This window comes from Pteropus medius, unplaced genomic scaffold, assembly GCF_902729225.1.
Source record: "Pteropus medius unplaced genomic scaffold, Ma_sr-lr_union100, whole genome shotgun sequence".
Lineage (NCBI taxonomy): Eukaryota > Metazoa > Chordata > Mammalia > Chiroptera > Pteropodidae > Pteropus > Pteropus medius.
In genome coordinates, this window is record NW_024347793.1 from 201,566 (window position 1) to 222,777 (window position 21,212).

At 58.6% G+C, this 21,212-nt stretch overlaps 1 protein-coding gene across 1 annotated transcript in view; it reads right to left on the reverse strand.

The window, feature by feature from the left end:
- MATK (megakaryocyte-associated tyrosine kinase) overlaps positions 1-21,212 on the reverse strand; it is a 51,635-nt gene that overhangs the window by 1,577 nt on the left and 28,846 nt on the right. The window contains 8 exon segments of the mRNA XM_039878359.1: positions 67-166; positions 898-963; positions 2,231-2,324; positions 2,750-2,969; positions 3,046-3,161; positions 3,258-3,447; positions 9,271-9,284; positions 20,183-20,217. Coding sequence (XP_039734293.1) covers positions 67-166; positions 898-963; positions 2,231-2,324; positions 2,750-2,969; positions 3,046-3,161; positions 3,258-3,447; positions 9,271-9,284; positions 20,183-20,217 — 835 coding nt within the window.

A 21,212-nucleotide genomic window follows, 5' to 3' on the forward strand; every position in this document is an offset into this window, starting at 1 on the left:
GGGGGCGTGGGATGAGGTCAGGCCAGAACCCGGACCCCAGGGCACCTGACCTCCACCGGGACTCACGTCATGACCGCAGTCTCGTCCAGGAAGGCCTGGGCCGTCACGTCGCACTTGATGTTCTTCACGGCCACCTTCTGGCCCAGGTATTCGCCCTGCAGGACCGCTGGGGGCAGGACGGAGAACGGCACCCGACAGAGATGGGGACAGACACAGGGACATACCCACTCACATCGACCCCCACGTAGGCCAACACAGCCTTGGTCCCCGGGCCTGGGAAACCCTCGCCCTCACGAGCTCCAGGCTCCCGACCAGAGAATCCTCTAAACCAGGGGTGTGTAAACTGTGGCCCTCGGGCTGAATCCTGTCGCTGATTTTTTGTAAGGCCCATGAGCTCAAAATTCTTAAGCGGTTGGAAAAAGAAACAAAAGAATGCTATTTTGCAACACGTGAAAGGAACATAAAATTCAAAATTCAGTGCGCATCAATAAAGTTTTATTGGCGCACGGCCACGCCCATTGGTTCCCTGTCTTCTGAGGCTGCTTTCCTGCTAATGGCAGGGCAGAGCACATGTGACAGAGCCGTCTGGCCCACAAAGTCAAAAATATTAGCACTCCAGGCCTTTACGGAGAAAGTGGGCAGAGCACCCCAAGCGGAGGGACCAGCATGTGCGAGAGCCTGCAGGTGCGAGGGGCGTGCTCACGCTCACCGGGTGCCCGCCTGAGTTAATCCACGCCCACTGCGGCTGCTGCCAAGCCCCTTTCACAGAGAGGTAAACTGAGGCATAGAGCGAAGACTGTTGTCTTTAGCCACCCAGCAAGTAGGTCTTCAGTATGGAGGAGCAGTCATCCCTCTGACTCCAAAGCCTGCACACCCCCAGCGCACACGCCCACTCACCTCCAAACTCCCCCTCTCCAATCTGCGCTCCCACCGTCAGATGTTGCAAGTCCAGTAACCAGCCGGCTGTGGAACGAACACCTGGTCAGGGGGGTACCGGGCTCCCCCAGCCCCTCCCATCGGGGCACCACCTGGTGAGAGACACCCGGTTGTGGGCACACATTCGGTGGCCGTCGTTCCCAGCGATGGCCCATGGGCACGTCTGATGCACCCCTCTCCTGGGACCACGTGGTCCAAGACAATACGGCCTCCCCCTCGTGGCTGCCCGTCTCTCTTCTACCTGGAGACTGTATCCCCCCAAATTCCCCGAGGGCTCTTCCCTGCACAGTCCATTACCTCTGGCCACCCAGGGACACACACGGAGTGAAAAATACAACAGACACGGAGCCCAGAAAAGCTTCAAAACCTTCTAGTGCGCTAAGGCATAATCTGAGCTCTGGCCTCCCTGACCCCTGTCTCAAGCAGGCTAGCCCTCTCTCTTCTAGCAGGTTCTTTGGGCCTCCCCTCTGTCCAAATCAGGAGTCCTCAAGTATGATCAGGTATGGTGACACCAGCCTCCACATGGGCGGGGGGTGGGCATCCCCAAGACGTCCAGATGTCCCTGGGAGAGACGCATGCTCCCAAGGAGACAGCCATGGTCATCAGGTTCAAAAGGCTGCAGGGTGGCTGTGGCTGGGGGCATTTGCTTTGGGCCTCGAGTCTCGAAAAGCATTTCAGGGGAAAGGAACAGAATGCACAACAGTACAGAGGCTGATGAGGAAATGAGGCAGCCCTGCAGATTAGCAGGAAACCCCTTTTCACAGAGGGGTAAACTGAGGCACAGAGAGAGGGGCGGCTTGTCTTTAGCCACAAAGGGATGCCGTGGAGGGCAGGGGCGCTGCCAGGCCTCCCTCCTTTAAGCGGGGGAGCGACGTGGGTGGGCTGTCATGGTAGAAAGCTGCCTCTGGGGGCCCAGGGGTAGGGGTCAGGAGACTGTCCCCCGGAAGGAGGTGGGCTGATGGGACGATCTGAGGCCAGGCAGGGAGGGGATGAATTTCACTGGTGTTCGAACCTGGCCGTGAAAGGGCCGTGGGAGGGTGGGGGGGTCGTTTTGGGCCAGGTTTCTGGCTGAGATGACAGGGCAGATGACAGCAGGTGTGGGAAACAGGTAAATCTGGAGATGATCTGAGTCTGTGGGAGCCCCCGCCCGACCCCGGGGCAGCCCAGGTCTTCCACTCGCAGTGCCAGGCACAGTGCCATGCTCAGGTGCTGTGGCGCTGGCCAGGTGCCAGGTCCCCAGGGCCCTGCCTCCCCAGGCGGACAGAATGTGGGTGGGGAGGGCGCAGACCCCTACCCTTGGCCAGCTCCTCCTCCGCTGATTTGGCCCCCTGCTTCCTCTTGGGTTTCACGAGTTTTGTGCAGATGGCCCCCTTGTCCTTGCTGTAATGCTGCAGGGCAAGGAGGGACAGAGGTGGTTGCGACTCTGACCGGGGGTGTGGGAAACCCCTGCATCCTGTCCCCTTCCTGTGGGGGGCGGGCAGCTCTGGATGATCTGGGCAGGAGCTGATGAGGAGGGGAGGGGTTTGGTTCCCACAGGATGTGTTGGGCTGGTTTCCATGGGAACGGGAAAGGATGTAACTAGGGGGAGAAAGGGAGGATGGGGGGGCCTCCAGATTGGTGTTAACTTGGAGGTTCCTGGAGGCTCTTGAGGCGCCACCCCAGTCCTATGGGGTTAGTGGTCCGTGGGGACCAGCGTCTTCTCTGCATTAGGGAGCATGTGGCTCTGGCCCCCACGTCCAGCTGCTGGGGTGGGGCAGGGCCTGGAGCCCTCCCTGACAACGGGGAGCAAGCGGCTCTCGAGTCCGGGGCGCACCTCCACCATATCCATGAGGTTGCAGAAGCAGATGGCCTCGTCAATGGTGAGGTGGCCCTCGCGGTGCAGCACGCGGTAGTGGATGACGTCGCGGCCGAAGCTCACGCACAGCACGTAGTCACCAGGATGCCGCACGGACTCCCGCACCAGAAACAGCCCATCCTCTGGGGGCTGCAGCAGCTGCACCGCCTCCTGGCCTGAGATCTTCCCGTGGAACCACCTGCGGGGGCCCAAGCGTGGGCGGGGCCATAGCCAGACCCTCTGAACCCCCCACCCCATCTCCGGCCGCAACTCACGGCATGAGGCTGAGCTTAGGGTCAGTAGAGAGGGCCTCACGCTCGCGCAGTGCGCCGGCAGCCAGCAGTCCCTCCTGCCCGCTGGTGTGGTGCTTGGCGCGGTACCAGCTCTTGCTCTGCAGGAGAGGGAGCCAGGGGTCAATGTGCGTAGGTGCGGGGGGCGGGGCAGGGGGGGGATCGTGTCTCCAAACATGCCCAGGCCCTCTGCTCACCTCGCAAGCCTCCAGGATGGTGACCACGTCGCCCTTGCGGAAGGCCAGCTCTCCAGGCTTGGGGCGCGTGTGCTCACACTTGGTGATGCACTGGGTGCCTGGGGCCCAGCGCCTCTGGGTGGGGCGTAGGGGAGAGGGGGCAAAGGGGGCTTGAGGGAGACATCCCAGAGAAAGAAAGAACCGATTGAGACAGAGAAAACAGAGAGGCGGGGAGAGGACGAGGGAGCAGCCAGCAGAAGTATATTAGAGTCACACGCCAAGGCCGCTCAGGACCCAAGGTCAGGAGGAAAAGGCGAAAGAAGCAACGCCCAGTGACAGAAAGACCAGAAGACACCAGCTAAAGGGGACAGAGGTCGGTATAGTGCCCCTCCCCAGGGAGCTGAAGTCCTGCAGGGGTAGACTGAGGGAAGGAAGGGAGGAAGGCAGGCTCGCCTGGGGTACTCACCGCGGGCATGCTGGCTGGGGTGGCGGGCTACCAGGGGGAGGAAGCGCGGGCCACCTGAGGGGAGGGGCGGATACAAGCTAGGCTGGGGCCCTGCAGGCCATCACCCCCCATGCAGTTTCTCCACGCCCCTTTGGGAAGGTGGCCTTTCCCCAGGGGAGTTCCTTAGCAGAGTCAAAGCCATGATACACCAGCAAGGAGACCAGGGAGCCTTGCCTCACCATGGTCCCCTAAGGGAAACTGAGGCACGAGGTGGGCACAGGGCTAGTGGCCACCGGCTGGGGAGCGGGGAGATGCCTGGCTCAGGCCCCAGCAGTCCACACCGCACATGGGGAGCTTGGTGCCACCTTCCTCTTTTCTGGTGGGTGGGAAGGAGCGGGGGCATGAACACACAGTATGAGTCAAGGTCACTCCCAAGAAACTCTGACCCTGGGGTGGGGGCAGGGCAAGGGCAGTGCAGCCCTGCTGGGCTCCTCTGGCCACCAGCTGAACCTCTCTGATCTCCCCCACCCCAACCCAGGCCGGACACACACAGCTCCTATTGCTGCCTGGGTGGGGACTTTTCCACCCCCTGCCTGGGTAATGGGGCGGGTTGTGTGGTGAGTTTCTTCCAGTATGCACCCCTATAAATCCCCAGCCCTACAGGTACTCACACGCATACTGATCCATGTACACACAAGCACACGCTGACACACATGGGGCTTGGACACAGGTGACAGAGGTACACACGGGCACGCAGGTGTGCAAGCAAAGGCACGACCCCTAGAGACAGGTGTGCACACACGCACAGGTGCTTGGACATCTGGAAACGTGTATCTGCCCACCCCATAACGCACACCCAGACCCACACTGCAACACCTGGGTGCCAGACGCTGGGCCACCCATGCACGCAGGGCCGCGCACACGCGTCTCGGCCACACGCGCATCTCCCTCCACGTGGACGCGCGGATTCACACACCCGGGGGCTCGCAGACACGCACAACCGCACCCGGAAAAATGCCCCCCACTCCGCGCTGGTCTCCTCTAACGCACCCCCTCCCCAGTCGCGCACCCGCCGTGTGCCCCGGCTGCGCACACTCGCGCGCACACCAGCCCCTCCCGCGCTCCCGGGGGGCCCCACGGAGCCCTTCGATTCCCCTCCACTGCCCGCGCGGTTTCTCCCCACATTCCCGCCGCCGCGCTCACCTGCTCAGGGGGCGTCCCCGGGCCGCGCCCCGCTCCCGCCCCCAGGAGGGCCCCCGCGTGCCGGCTGCGCACCCCGAGGCGGCCCGGCTGCACAACTTGGAGCAAGTTCCTCCGTTTCCTCATTTTGGGAGGGGTAGGAGAGCTAGGGTTGTGGGGAGCGGGAGGCGCCGCGGCCTGGGAGGCCCCTGCGGGTCCTAGCGCCGGCCGCACTGCAGTCTGCGGAGCGCGCCGCCGCCAGCCCCTCCCTGCCCCGCCTCCGCGGTCCCCCGCGCCTCCCGCGGCCCCGGCGGGGGCTGGCGGCGCTCACCCGCTCCACGCCGCTCCCTGGCCCCGTGCCTCGGGGCGCGCACCCCAGCTCGGCTCGGCAAGAGGAGGGCTTGGAGCGTGGAGCAGGTACCTGCAGCTCGTGAGAGGGGAGGGAGTGAGCTGCCCGTCAGGGAGGTAAGCAAGCCGCAGAGCCAGACGACACAGTGGACCCTCTTACTGCCATTCCAACGCCCTTGGTCACCTCCTGTGCCAACGGAGGCTCGTTTAATCACCTGTCTCTGTAGAGGGCTGTTGGTGCCTGGTACAAACAAAGCACTCCGAAAACGTCAACCACCATCGGTCTCGACATCAACACCATTAAGAGAAAACTGAGGCCACAGGGAGAAAATCACGTGGAACTGGAGGTCTCCTGGTGGCGCTGCCCTCCTTGCTGGGGCCTGACAGGGGCCATCCAGGCTGTACCGGAGGCAGGACTGCCCCCTCCTGGCTCCGGATTCCTCCTCTGTGGAGCTGGCAGCGCCCGCCTCCACCTCGGGACAGCTGGAGGAGCCCCGAAGGGAGGGCCACTGCCCTGGACCGGGCCCCGGCGATGGCTCTGTGAGCCCCTTTACTGTCCCTTCTAATGGAGGAGTCCGCTTGGACAAGGATGAAGCTGACCTTGGGAGGGCGATGAACCAAGATGCCCAGAGAGCCTGGGTCTCGTATTTACCCCAAAAGGCTAAGTGGCGATGCCTCCAAGGCATCGTGGGATGTCTGGGAATAGTGGCTCAGTTCCGAGAATTATGAACACCATATTGTGGAATATTATGCAGCAAAAACTAGGAAACTGTGCATTAAGGTGCTAAAGTCTCCAGTTGTTGAAAACCACCACGACCAGGAAGTGACACAATGCAAACGGCAGAGTCCCATTCAGGTAACACAGGACGGAGTAAATCGGTGGGGAAAGTTCCAGAGATGCCCCTCCAACTGGCGACAAGGTTACGCAGGTGAGGACAGTAGGTCGTGTTTGCAGAGAGGACTCCCCCTCCCCAACATCCCTGCTGCGCACGGCTCCCTGTGCTCCACAGATCCAGCTGCACGGGGTACCCCTGCTACCGCTCCGCCTCCCAGTCACGGGCACTTTGGACCTAGGGCTGTGACCCTGCAGCCAGCACTCAGTCGGGTGTGGGGCCCGTCACAGATGGCAAACCATTCCTCACTTGGCAGAAATAGAAACGCAGAGTGGAAATGGCCACGGTGGAAACCCACAGGGTCATTAGATTCTCAGCAGAGACGCGGGGGCACGGCGGGCGGAGGAGGCCTGCCTTCTCTGCTCATGGCGACAGGAGCGGCTGTCTAAGCCCTGGCACCCCGTGGAGACTTTCTCCTTGCTGCAGCCAGAGAGATGGAAAGAGGGCCAGGTGGCCACTTTCTCCCTCTGCGAATGGCTACCTGGTGTCTGAGTAACACCTACATCCCTCCAGGACACCCCAGGGTCCTTGTCCCACACTCTGATAGGTCCTACCCCAGGAGTGATGAGACAGGGCAAGGGCAGACTGAAGGAGGCAGTGTTACCTGCTCGAAGCTCCAGGTGTTGGCCTGGGGTGCAGGGCGCTCCCAGGGTGTGGGCACAGGGCACTGAGCTGTGCCTGACTCTAGGGGGATGGATTTGAGTCCATGGTTTCTTTGGGTCAGAGCTACATAAGGGGTGAGCTTCCCATTCCTGGAGGTGTTCAATAATTGGCCACTTTGAATCACAAAGACTCAGGGGTGGCAACACCAGTTTCTCCTGCCTCCTGCCAGGAGCTGGGGGACTGGCCCCTCCCTTCTACCCGCCTGAAGCCAGCTGGCGGCCACACCATCGGACAGGATGCCAGAATCCCCAGGCTGGGCTCTCCACCTTCCACCTTTCGGTCCTGCAGACTTGGTTCCCGAAGTCCTCTGACCATCCCAGCTACCCGTCTGGTGCAGGCTGGTGACGCAGCAGCCCCCTCCCTGGTCTTCTGGCTGCCTCTGGTTTTCCTCCTTCTTACCATCCACTTTCCACTGCATCACCAAGGGATGTGGGCCTCCCCCGCTCCGAACCTTCCACCGCTCCCACTGCCGGGGAGACAGAGCCTACACGCTCGGCCTGGCGCAAAGGGCTCTTGGTGTCCAGCCTCCAACTACGTCCCCGCCCTCGTCTGCTTCCGCTCCTGCTCCCATCAGCACCCGGTGGTCTGGCAGCTCTGAACTGCAGGAGTCTGCATGCTCTCGCACTGGCTGTCCCCTCTGCCTGCAGTGCCCTTTCCCCATCCAGATGGCATCTCCGGCTCATGCTTCATTGCCATCACAACTGGCGCCATTTTAATGAAGCTTTCTCAGACGCCTCTATCCTTCTCGGAGCAAGACCCCACCTCCATGCCCTCGCTGGGGGCACTAGCCATGTCATCGCACTGCGTGATGGGCGTGGACCCGGCCTTGGTGACCGAGCCTGTTCGCCTATCTGAAAAGAAGCCAGCCTGGAGGAAGCAAAGCCAAGAAGCACAGAGAGAGTGAATCCCATGAGAACAATTGAAATCCTTGGATCCAGCCATGCTTGGAGTTGATGCTCTGCCTAGGGCTGGAAGCCAGTCTTTGTTCTTTGGTGGCTTCAGGAGGAGATTCCCGCCACTTGCAACCAAAAAAAATTACTAATCCTGAAATGGACAGAGTGGAGTGTTGAGATGAACAGTCTCTACGATGTCGAATCGGTGAGTCGGATTAGGCAGCCTAAACCCAGCGGGGAAGGGGGACCCTTTGGGCATCTCTTCCACAGGCCAATAAATCTGCCTTCCGTGCATGGCATCAGGTGGTACTGGCTTCTGTCGCTTGTAACAGAGGAACCCTGATGGACCCGCCTCTTCCCCCACCTGAATGCCTTTCCTTTGCTCATCGAAATCTGTTGTTCATGTCTCACCTTCTTCCTATTTTGACTGTTGCGATTTGCGTAACCCTCTGTTCTCCAACCTCTTGGAGATTTGGGGGACCCGATCCTCTCATTTTAGAATTGGAGCAGCTGTGACCCAGAGAGGCAGGCTACTTGCCCATGGTCACGCGGTTGGCTGGGGCTGGAAGTCAGGCCCGTGGACGCCCCCAGTGGGGTTGTAGACTTCTCAAAGGCAGGACATATTTCTTATTCTTCTTTACAAATACCAGCGAAAATCATTACAGGCAACGAACAAAGGGAGTCGTGTGCCGGGCGCTTTATATAACACACCAGTTAAGATCAGGCTACCGGGGATGCAAGACCTCAAGTGCCAGAGGCTCGAATTAGGTAGAAACTAATGCTCTCTGAGGGAGGCAGTCCTGGGCAGTGTTAGGGACCCAGGCTCCTGCCACCTCGTCGCTCTGCCTTTCTCAGCACCTGAACTTCCACCTCTTCATCTAATGTGGCTGCTTGAGCTCCAGCTATCTCATCTGCATTCCAGCCAACAAGACGCAGGAAGTTGGCAGAGAAGGGTACACCTCTTCCTGCAAAACCTAGGAGCAGAGGAACCTGGGAAATGTAGTCTTTACATCAGGGGCCAAAGAAGAGGGGCTGGGCAGGAGCACCAGTCACCTCTTTCTCAGAGGCTCCGCGCTTGGTCCCACCTCAGGGCCTTTGCATTTGTTGTGCCTTCTGCCGGGGGCACTTCCCCAGATACGCCCCAGGCATAGCACTGCAGCTGCCCTACGGCAGATTTCAACCTTCTGATGGGTCACACCCCGTCTCCTGTAGCCATCATGGTCTGCAAGACCATGTATTTTACTTGTTTATCCCGTTTACCGGCTGTGTCCTTTCTAGAACATCAGCTGCCTAGGGGAGGGACTTTGGACAGCGTCCTTCACTGCTTCCCTGCCGTGGTCTCAGTACCTGGCACATAGCAGGTGCTCACGATGTATTTTTTAAGCCAGTGAATCCTGGGGAGGGGAGGGGCAATGGGAAGTGCACTCTCGTGGAACCCCCTTCGTAGATGGGAAAGGTGAGGCTCGCCCTAGGACACAGGAAGTGGCGGGCTGCGCTTTGACGCCATACTCAGCCAGCTGGGGGGCACGCGACAGACCCCCAGGGAGAATGTGCCCATGACTGAGCTTTCTGGACACAGAGGGCAGGCGGGGCCGGGCAGCTGCAGCCAGGCATGGGGACAGCTGCTCTGGCACCATGGCCCCAGCGGGTCCGGACTGTGGCCAGAGCACGCCGCCAGATCAGACTGCCCCAATTAGTGCAACTTTAAATTTAGCTTTCTCCTCCCTGCCAGGGGACTCGGGGATTCGGCGGAGGAACGGTCTGCTCTTTCGAGGAAAAATGCTGCATCGCTTGCTTTGCAACCGGAGTGGAGCTGGACCTGCCTTTCATGGGGAGGCTGTCTGAGGCTGTTCGCTCTCCCCACGCCCCTCGCCGGTCTCCCCTACCACAGGCCGGCCAGGCTCACCATTTCCCTGCGCGTCCGCAGGTTCACTGTGTGTAAACTGGGTCTGGCTCACCTCCGGGCCTCCCGCCTTCCCAGGGCACCAGCTGTGCTGAGGATGAAACCCGAGCTCCTCTCCGTGGCTGCCACCGGCTTGGTCCAGGGACAGCCGCTGTCATCTCTCCACTCCCCCAGCTGGTTCTTCCCTCTTCCTCAGTTGCTCCAGGTACAGTCCAGCCTCAGGGCCTTTGCATGTGCTGTTTTCTCCTCTTATCGAGTCTTTCCCTCGGCTCTTCTCAGGGCTGGCTTCTCCAAGAGCCCCTTCCCGATCACCTGCGGTAACACTACTTGTCTGTCATCCTATCTTGCTTGTTCTTGTCCGTGGCCCTCCTGCCTTGCCTCGCTCCCCTTGACAGAACGCACGCTGCGTGAGTGAGGGCAGGGAAGGCTCTGGCTTGGGCAGTCACTTATCTCTGGAGCCGGGCACACAGTAGGCCCTCACAGAACAGATGAACAGAATCACATCAAAGAGTGAAGACAGGAAGGACGGCGGGGGACCCACCCACACAGTACCACAGGGCGAGAGGTGTCTGTCAGAAGACTTGCCTCCCGTCCCTCCCCATCCTGTCCCCAGACCCTCACGCTCTAACTCAGAAGGTGGCAGACTGTCTCCGTAGAGGGCTTAGGTGCTCTCTGTCTGGACTACTCAGCTACTGTGGCCGCGTCAGAGCTGCCATGCACAACATGTGTGTGAGTGGGCAGCTTCATGCTGAAATTTGAACTTCGTATATCCTTTTGCGTGTCATGCAATATCATGACTCGTTTTTTTCCAGCCACTTCGAAATGTAAAGAACCATTTTTAGCTCATGGGATGCAGAAAAAACAGATGGTGGGGGAGTGGGCTGTAGTTTGCTGACCTCTGGTGTCTCTGAGTCTTTATTCTCTTACAAATAGGCACATTTTAAATCTGTTTGACCTTGTAGGTGCACTTCTCGATCGAAAGGTGTCGACATCTGTGACACGTAGGAAGCTCTCGAGTGCTCTCCAGCGCTGAGCCCCTTGGGGGCACCAGGGCACGTACTTTTTCTTCTTGTCAAAGGTAATCGTAGCAGTATTTGTAGCGTTTTGCTGTGTGCTAAAAACCGCTACGCTTACAAAGCGTTTTCAAGAAGGTAGTGGGATGTCCCACTCCCCGAGGGCCGCCACTGCCGTTCCCATTGGCTATTTCTCTGCTATTTGCTTCCATATTTCCAGATAATGTTTTACGCATTTCTTATCAGTTGGACGTTGTCCATTGATTTCTTACTCCTGAAGGTAAGATTTAGCTCTCTTGGTGTACGGCTCTGCCAATAGTTTTTTTAATCATGATTTTGGGTGAAATGAATGAATATTTGGTGCTTATATTGTTTTATGTGAGCATTGTCCACGTGGGGCGACGTACACTAAGGACCACTTTCATTTTCCAGGATTTGATTTTTGCTTTTCCCGGGTTCGTGATGGCCTTTGTGCCGTGTCTGTGACTCTCTCTGGCCTCTCTGAGGGGACCAGCTTCTCCAGTCAGGGCTGCTGCTGCCCGGCGGGGGTCCTGGCCTCTCTCTTCTTCAGTTCTCGAGGATTCCTGGGATGTAGACCCTATTTCTTGGGTCCACGTTCCCCTCCCCTCGTTTCTTGGTTTGCGCCTTTGTTTTCTGAATGTGCGCCCCCCGCCCCCTGCGCCGGGCATTTTCAGGCACAGAGTGTCTTTCCACTCACCTGTGAGACTGGGGGTCTGGCTGAGGACAGGCTCCGGGTGGGGGGTAACGCCCCTCGCCTCACCTCCTCCGACTTCCAGTTTGGGGCAGCTGAATAATCTGAAGCTGCCCTGCTTCCTCATTTTCTCTATTTGTCACATTTTTTTTTCTGTTTTTTTTTTGCCTCTCTGGAAGCCTGTACAGTCTTGTCCTTATTCCCGTCTTCCAGGTCCGTGGTGCGGGTTTGGGGGATCTGTTTTCACGTGCCGTGCTGGACGCGTGCTGAGCTCCGTCATGCCTTCCATTCCTGGCAAACATGTCGCTGGTGATTTCTTCCACTTCGGTGTCTCTGTTCTTTGTGGAACTCATCTTTGTCATACACTGGGATTGATCTAATTTTCTTGCCTACATTTTTTTCTTTTCGTCTTCTCATTCTACTTTTTCTTCCAACCCTTCTGTCGACATTTTAATTTTGACTCTCAGGTATTTAATTTCCAAGGATTCCTTCTGGTTCTTCAAATGTTCCTTTCGAAAACCATACTTAAACTTGTTTCCTGGGCTTCTGTGTCTGCTCTCAGCTCTCTGAAGATGCTATACATAGGGGCTTTTCTAGAACTGCTTTTTTTCTGATCTTTTTCTCTCTCCCTGTTTGGGTTTCAGCCTCTTCATCGCTACCATTTCTGAGGGGAGTGCTACAGAGCTGACAGGAAGCTCTTCGCCATGGGCGGTGTAGCTTCACGTGGGGGTGACGATGGGGGTCCTGAGCACTATAGGGGAGCCCCCGAACATGAGCTGCACCTGCAAGGCTTTTCTCATAGCGTGGCGGCATTCCAGAAGCCGAGACAGGAACATCATTTGGGGTCACCGTCCTGTGTGACTTTCCCGTTAACCACTGGCTCCCGCCCTCACAGCTGCCATCCACTGTGCCTTCGTCCTAAGGCTGAACTTTTCTGTGCAGCAAGCATTAAAAATGCATTTTACTACTGAGTTCTCCCCGCATCTCTGCAAGCTTGGCGCTATTTGTTTTAATCCAATTTTATAGAGGCTAATCAGGGTACATTCTTTTGGTGGAATATTATGCAACTATTAAAAATGACATCTCTTTGGCTACAGAGTAGCCACGATAAGTCTGGCTTATGTCACTGAGCATAACGTCCTCCAGGTTTGTCCACGTTGTAGCCTGTGTCAGAATCTCCTTCTGTCCGAAGGCTGGATAATATCAACTGTCTGGATGGACCGTGTTGTGTTTATCCACATTGTGTGTTGTCATGTCTAAGTGATGAACAATGCTGCTCCGAACATGGGTAGAAAAGTATCTGCTTCTTGGCACGTTTTATTTCTCAGAACTTGGGCAACGAACAAGGCGCTACGGCCCCCACCCCTACCCCACCCCCACCCGCCTTTTCCACCTAGAGGAGAAATGGTCCTCTGGTCCTCTCCCGGGTCAGCTGCTTGGCCTAATCTACTCACCTGAAACATCTCAGTAACCAAACTAGTAACAGGCGACCGGGAAGAAGATGGACACATTTCCCCAGTGAAGCCACTGAAGCCGGCCGAACTTTGGAGATGCTCCCTCCACCCGAGTGTGACTTATTTTGGAGCAGGGGTCACAGGGCGTGTGAGTGGCTATCTTTCTGTGTTATCGGTGACTTTGCAGATGGAGGATCTACCCTTCCATTTTTGTCTTCCCTAGACTGCCTGCCAGGTTGGGCTCCAGCCCTCCCCACACGCCCCACGTCATCTCCCCCACACTCACCGCTGTCGCCTAGCAACTGGGCTTGCAGGCCAGCATCCTGCAGGCTGAGGGCCCACGTCTCAGGGAGCTTCTCCCCCTTGAAGCAGTCTGGTTTCTCTAGTGCCTGGTCTGGTATCTTCCTGCCAGCCTGCCCTGGGGTTCTCTGCCCGGTGGGGAGAGGGCTGGAGAGGAAAGATCAGAAGCGACCGCTCTTTAGGCTTTGAGTGAGCCCGGTTGCCCAGACGTTTCATCCATCTGGACCGAATGCATCACTAACCGACTGCTTGATTTTGCTGTCGCGTTGCCTAAACTCGGTTTTTTAGAGTTGCTAGAGGGGCAGATTTAACTCCCTGTCACCAGGATTAGTTTGAAACCACCTGGTGGCAGAGACAATACCCGTCTCCCCAGGAACCAGGACTGGCGGGTGATGTGGGTTCCAAGGGAGGATGTCAGTGTGCAAATGCTGTGTGCAGTTCACAGCCTCAGGGCACGGGCGTTCCCTGCAGGTGTGGCTGTCACTGTCACATCTGCTACCTCCTCGTCTGGAAGCAGACCCCGTCTCTCTTCATCACCCTGCCTCTGCCCTAGTGGAGGCCTCTCGCCCCAGCTGTTACAACGATCTCCCTGGATGAGATGGAGATAAATGGTGTCTTCCTACTACAAGGCAACTTCCTCGTGTGGACAGACGTGGCTTCGAGCCTTCAACACACTTACTGAGTTACTGCTGTGCACCTGGTTGGTTCTAGACCCATGGATGTTGTGGTGGGTAAGGTAGATATACTTCTTGCCCACATCCTGGGAGGAAGGCAGATAACAAGTGATCTTAATCAGTGTGTGGTGTGAAGAAAATGAACAGGGTTATGTAGCACTTTGAGGTGGCCAAGGAGGCCTCTCTGAGGAGGGCACATCTGGGCTGAGACCGGAAGGAGAGGAGTCAGGGGAAGAGCTTATGGTACAGCACGTGCAAAGGCCCTGGGGCAGGAATGAGATTGGCTGGTCTGCCAACAGGCAGAAACTGAGCGATCTGAAGTGTAGTTATCGAGGGAGAGGGTGGCAGATGGGTTCTTGTGGGGGCTCCACTGAGATTTGGGGTTTTATCCTGAGTCTTACCCAGAGCTCCTGCTGGTAGGGGGCTGAAGCAGCAGAGTGCCAATAAGAATGGAGAACAGCAGAAGTGGGACCGACAGGACTTTTTGATGGCTTGGGCCTGAGCACAAAGGAACCCAGGGGGCCTTCCCATAGAGGGCGGTAACGGACAGCCTCAGTGGGCGGCTGGGTGAATGGCAGAGCCACCACGCAAGATGCAGAGGAGAGAGGGTGTGTGGGGGGGAAAGCGCCCCATGTGTGGTGGAGGATGCCTGGACCCATCCCTTGGGTCCTGTCTGACTGTGGCCAGGACCAGAAGAGGGACTGGCTCTGCCCCCTGGGTGCTGTCAGGATGCCTCGTAAGAGGCAGGGTTGCTGCTCCCTCAGAAAGGGGCCTGAGGCAGAGGGAGCAAAGCGAGTGGCCTGCCCTCCCAGGGAGGTGGCAATCAGGTGCACTGCCAGGCTGGGCGTCACTGCCTGAGGCGCCCACGCGCCCTGGGCCCGACTCTGAGAAGGGGCTCCTGGCTGTCCTCTAGCTCGTGCTCTGTGCACACTGACATGCGCCACTTCTGCTGGGAGCCTTTTCCACCTTGCCCCACACTCCTGAAATGCTCCTGGAGGCTTAAAGCTCTCAGGGGCTCAGCTGATGACCAGGTTCTCCATCTGAGTCCCCTACACCCTTGAGGTCTGTGATGAGGATTCGGGGAAATTGTAGAGAACTCTTGGTGGGGAGTCTGCAAGTGGGGAGCCATCCCCCAAACTCAGCTTGGCTGGTACCTCCTCCAGGAAGCCTCCCAGGCCCCCGACCTTCCCGCTGATGGTCCCATCGTGTCTCCTGGAGCAGGCCAGGGCCATGTGTGAAGTGAGCACTCCTTGGGCTGGGTCCTGCATGGGAGTGGCTCCTCTGTATCCCCAGGGGACCCTGGTACAAGGACAGCCTGAGAGCGACCACCCTCGGGTCACAGCCGGTGCAGCACCTGCCCCGGGACCACCCTACCCACACTCGTTGGGGAGCAATGCCAGAGGGTGCAGCGCCCCTGCCTGGAGCCCTGAGCGGACGGCAGGAGAGCCCGGCAGGGTCGCCTGCATCCTGAGCGAAGGACTGCATGGCCCACACCGAAAGACAAGCGTATCTTGTTTATTCTCACCCCCTACACTCCCAGGTAGCTCTACAAAGACATCAGACGTGAAGCCCCACGGAGGCTGTCCCTTAAACACAGACACGACATCGAAGGAAGCAAGTGGCTGCAGGCTGTGTGAGCACAAAGCGACTTTTCTTCTTCAGTGCCATTGAGAAGCCGGCCAAAAAGCTGGTCGCCAAAAAGGGAGGTTTGGACAGATCGGGGAGCGGGCAGAGCTAGGGGGTGCCCGACCCCGTGTCCTGTACCAGGCATAGCCCCCAGACCTGCTCCCAAGAGGCAAGCCCTGGACCCAGGTAGGCTGGACCTACGCGGGGCAGCTGGGGGAGCGGGGTCAGGCAAACCCTGGCCCTGAAGGGCTACTACAGAGTAGCCCCTCCCCCTCTGAGAGTGGAAGGTACTCCGTGGTTAGGATGGGGGGTGTCCGGGTCCGGGAAGCCTGTCGGGTCACAGGCATTTCCAGGGGACCAGAGAAGCCCTCAGTCTGCATGTTTACCACCTCTGGCCCTGTCGCCCTCCCCACAGGGGGCAGGGAGAGCCCGGCTTAGGCCCCGTACACCTCTGGCTCAGGGGCCCTGTGTCTGGAACAAGCCAGGCCCAGGGGCATCCTTGGGCTTGGCCCCCGTTCCCAGCTCTCCCTGGCCCGACCCTGGAGCCAGTCTTCCAGACAAGGGCCCCAGACGGGCCTACCCCCATGATTTCAAGTCCATGCACTTCTGGGGCGTCCACAGGAAGCAACTTAGAAACCTACACCCTCAGTAGCCCCGGGGCGAGTTTAAAGCTAGCAAAAGTGCCAGGGTTCAGGGTGCTGTGCCACACCTTCTACCCAGCACAGGGGGCACCTCGGGGTGTGCGCGCCATGCCACCCGGTGGTTCTTACCACCGGATGATGCAAATTCACCGATGATCTAAGCACAGGTGTTTTTATGGAAACCCACAGAACGTTACTGGAAAAGAGAACGCGATTGTCCAACGTTGGGGATGAAGCGACCACTTGTGGTATGTCAGGTCCTGGTCGGGGAGGCCCGGCCAGTTACGGGGCCCCTCTCCGCCCCGCAGGCCTGCTTCCTCAAGCCCTCGCCCACCTCAGCCCGGCCCACCTCGCTCGGCCTCTTCCTGAAGCGCGCACCAGGCCTACTCTTGGGCGGCGGCAGAGGGTCCATGCCCAGAAGCTTGTGGGTCTGCCGGAACGCCAACATGCGCAGGGCGTGCTGTGGGCAGACAGCCGTCAGGACCCACCCACCCACGGCCCCCTCGCTGGGCCCATGGCCCGGTGCAGTCGTGGGCTCCCCAGGCATCCTGTCCTCACTGCCGCCCTTCTAGCAAGTGCCAAGCCCAGTCACCCAGGGGCACGAAGAATCACCTGGGAATCCCTCGGGCTGGCAGACGGCCATGCTCTGCCAGGAAGCCCCTTGGAACATGGGCGCTCTCCTGCCTCGCTACAGGGACCTTAAACCCTGTGTCCCCAAGTTCGGCTCTGGTCACAAGCAATATGATTCGTTCCATGAAAGGCAGTTCCTAAATGTCAGGCCTAGTGTGGTTTCCATGCCACTAGGAGACGTTTTTATAAACTCACAAGGGGAACCACAGACAGGTGCTCTGCTCGGTGCTTGAGGCTGGCTGGCCATAAGCAGGGTGCCACAGAGCACAGGGCAGGGGTGGTAGGGGGGACCGAGGACGGTCCCAGCCAGGGAGGCCCTAGGTCTGTGCCTCATCACAGTGGGGGTTTTGGCTCTGAGCCAGGCTGGCCTTTTCCCAAAAGCAGTCCTGTCACCCCTGGGCCACCCATCTCTGCAGAGGAGGGAAGGAAAACCCCAGACCATTTCCTGAGACGCTGCATAGCTGCAAACAGGCTAGGACCGGGGAGCCGCCCACGGCCTGGCTGAGCGGGCCCCGCGCGGGGAGCCACGGGGGCGGGCTGGCCTACCTGAGCGCTGGCTGTGATGTCTTCCCGCTCCTGGAGGGTCATGGACCCAAGTACATCCACCTGATCTCTCTCGCAGGGGTCCTGGAGCCCGGGCCCATCTTCGCAGGGGGAGGTGGGGGTGACAAGGGAAGACAGAGCACCCTTGTGAGAGCCTGCTACTGCTGGAGGTCCTGAGGGTCCAAGCGTGGGGTCCGGGCCTGCACCCCTTGACACCCACGGGCCACGCCCGGCCGGCACGTTCTCGACCAGCGCCGGGTCTCCTCTGGGGGCATCTCACCTGAGTCAATCCTCTCTCCGTCCACACACGCCCTCGGCAGAGCTTCTTCCTGCCGCTGTGTGTGCACGCACGCGCATGCACACACACGGGCACGCGGTTACGTGACGGGCCCACACCACAGGCCCGGCGCACTTCCTCTACTTTCGCTTAGTATGGTATCATTTTTTACCACTACAGTGCCTGGAAAATGCTGCCTTTGTGCACATGAGGCCTGTCTTCCCTCTGCTACTGCACACCACACCGTGGCATATAACACGTTTTTGAGCGCCCCGTTACTTCCTTTGGGACAATTCTGACAAGGCCATCACCAGGGTGACAGCCCGGGCTTCCAGAGGGCTGGGCTGCTGTCAGAGAATGCATGCTGGGCTCACCGACAGGGCGGCCCCCCCACCACCGGCCTCTCCATCTGCACCAGGACCCCCGCCTGCCATCCTTCGCAGCGAGTGCAGCCCACGGTCCCTCTGGGGACTTGTGTGTGCCCGGGCCCACCTCCTGTGTGCACTGGACATTGGTGAGAGGCTCCTTCTGTACCCGGCTATGACCCTCAGTCTCTGCCATGTGTCCCAGTGCTCTGGGCTCCCCAGCTGAAGGGGACTGACCTGTCAGGAGCGTCCCCGAGGCCACACACTCCAGGACCCGTCGCACAGCGTCCCCGGGGCTCAAGGGCCCCTTTGCACTGCTCAGAGCCTTCTCCACCAGTAGCTCCATGGCCTGGGCCACACGGGGACAGAAAAGGAGATGCTGTGCCTTCGAGCAAAGCACGTGGGCCAGCTTGCCTCCCACTGAGCTCTGCCAGGCTCGGATTGGGGTGACTAGGGGACCCCAGGACAGGAGGCCCCTCCCGGGATTTTCCCTAACTCCCACCCACCCTTGAACTTCTACAGAAGAGTGTGGTCACCGAAGCCCCGCCCCCTCCTGGCATGGCCATGGGCAGGCTTCCTTACTCTCTGATCCTTAGGTTCCCTATCAGCAAAATCCCATCAGTTGGAAGACTGCAAACCAGGGTTGCAAGGGTTAAAAGAAACATTCTCCGTGACCTATGGTGCATTTAGCCAGTGTCAGGATGACTGGTGACTTGCTTAGTTGTGTCCCCTCCTCCAAGGGGCCACCCCGCCCGGGCAAGTTGTGAGGGCGGGACAAGGATGAGGACACATGCTAGTGACTCTGCATGAGGCCAGCCACTGTGCTGTCCATGAGGGCTGGCACCGAGGGAACATCTCCCCTGGCCACTGGGCAGGAGGTGGAGGTCTGGGCGGGCAAGGACCCTTGGTTTCAGAGATGGCCCTCTTAGGCCAATGGTGGCCTGGGCCGGGGTGGGGGCGCTGCTTGTCCAAGGCCTGGGCCTCGGGCACGGCGGTGGGGGACGTGAACCGGCAGTGGAAGGCCGTGTACAGAACACGAACGCCCCTCAGCGTTCAGGGCGCCCAGGCCCCTTCCCGAGAATGACGTGAAAAACTTCAGGCCTGCGGTCACCCTGCCCGTCACTGGGTCGGTAGGGGGACGTGAGAGAGGGACCCACAGACTCAGAGACAGACATGTAGAGGGACAAAACGTAATCCCAGAGACAGGGTGGGGACCCCAGAGAGGGCAGGAGCTGGGGTCTCACAATGCGGCAGCTTGGGGGTCTGGAGGGCGTGGGGGCCCTTGCGTGTTCTCTTTTCTGCTCTGCCCCCCACCATGGGCTCCAGGTCCCACTGGCCAGGGAGTATCAGAGCCACAGACGAGGTGGGGGTGCACCAGGCCGCCCAGAGGCCTCTGCATTGACATTGGGCATTTGGCCGGTGCCCTTGCCCTGGCATGCCACCTGCTTCTGTCTGCAAAGTTGTGGGTCTAAGAAAATATAGCCAAGTGAGGCTATGCTCCAGAGCAGGCCTCTCCCTGGTGCCAAGGGACCCCCAAGACATCCCTACTGAGATCTACGTCCTGGGCACTCAGGCTGGCGCTGGCCCCTCGCGGGAAAGCCAAGTGCTGGGAGGGAGAACGTCTGTCTGGGAGAAAGTAAGGCCTTTAGGGGCTGTGGAGGTCCTCAGTGGGCTGCCCAGAGCAAAGCCAGCCACTTGCCACTGCCTTACCCAGTCTGGCAGGGCCCTCCACGTGGGCACACGCCGGCAGAGGTCCCGAAAAATCCTGATGACAAGCACACAGGGGTGCAGGCCGCTGGCTCGTGCCTTTGGGGCAAGAAATGCACTGTTAGCTCTGAGCCACATGCAGGTGGCTGAAAGGGTGTGTGTGTGTGAGGCTGAGGGGACAAGGGCTGACCCAAGGGATGGCAAACCGGGCCAGGGGTCCTGTCCTGGCAGTAGAGGCCATGGAAGGACGCTGGGGGCATGGCTATCTGGCCTGGAGGTGGCTAGGAGTGGAGTCCACTCCCAAATGGGCAAAGACCAACAGAACCGGCCCTGCTCTGATTCCGACCCATCAGGAGACATGGACTGAGCAGCTAGGCAAGCAAATGGGTGAGGGCACAGCCAGTAGGACAGATGTCACTCCCCTCTCACCCCCTGACCTGGAACCACTTGGCATGGCGCAGGGCGGCCAGTGACTGGAGACACTTCTCCGGGCTCAAGATGTCCCCTGGGTCTGGTGGAGGATCTTCCGTTCCTTCTAGAAGAAAAGGATGCGTGGTGAGATGCGCTCTCCCACTCCACTCACTCCCTGGGCCATGCGGGCCACGCCCTTCAGTTCTCTAGGCCTCACTTTATTTATCTAAAATAACAAGGTTCTTCCCAGCTAGTCTTTCCTGCAGGACACGGCAGGGGCCAGAGAAGCCGCTTCTGTGAAAACCTTATCTCCTCTGAGCTTAGAGGAACGAGTTTAATGCTTGTTCTGAGAGACTTCGGTGCTGACTCCCTTAGTTAGCGAATTACAGTGCTGATGGAAAACTATGAATTAAGCCAGATTTCAGAAACTTCAGGGTGAATAATTGAAAGGCAGAAAGCAGGTCAGGTCTGAACACTCCCATCATCGATAACAAAGGCCTTCCTTCGCATCTGAGAGAAATTCAAGTCCATTTTTTCTTTCTTATTGTTTTAAGAATATTGTCATCTCATTCTAAGAGACCCTAGTTTACTTAGGTCCCGTGATAGAGCACAGGTTCTACTTCTGCCCATAAATATCCCTAGGATCTCATGCCTGTCACCGGGCTGAGATGAAAGTGGCAGGGGTGTGCCTGCAAAAAGGGGCAGAAGCTACCCTACCAACAACAGCCAGCCCAGCGTGAACACCTGAGTGAGGCAACACGTGACAGCTGACAGGCCCCTGGTGGTCACAGTCCTCTTCGTCCCTCCATTTGGCCTCAATCCAGCGACTGTGGACCGTCACACTTCCTCACACCCTGGGCCCCCCATGCGTGTGTTTGAGTGAACCCTCATGGGGCGCTCAGCTGGAATTTCGTGGTGATGTTTTCTCCTCCCGTATTTGATTTTCTATGACTCGCCATTTCTGACAGCTGGTAATGGCTGTCCACTCATGGTCAAAGGTTCTCCTCTTTAAAAATGTAAGTATTAAAAATGAATTGGTTTAAAGAAAAATGTTAGGAGTTGGGGACCCTTAGCCATGACAAAAGAGCAGCCATGAAGGGGTTCAAGAATTACTGGAATTTGGACAACAGTCTTAAGGGCGGTTCTAGGAGGTTCCATGGCTCGATGAACCGTGAGGTGCGTCCCTGCGGTGGTGACTCTAGGCCCTCACTACCCTCCGGCCTGGCCCGACACCCCTTCCCCCTCTCTCAGGCACTGGCAGTGTGCCTCAAGCCCCCAAGCCCCCGAGTCCCACATCAG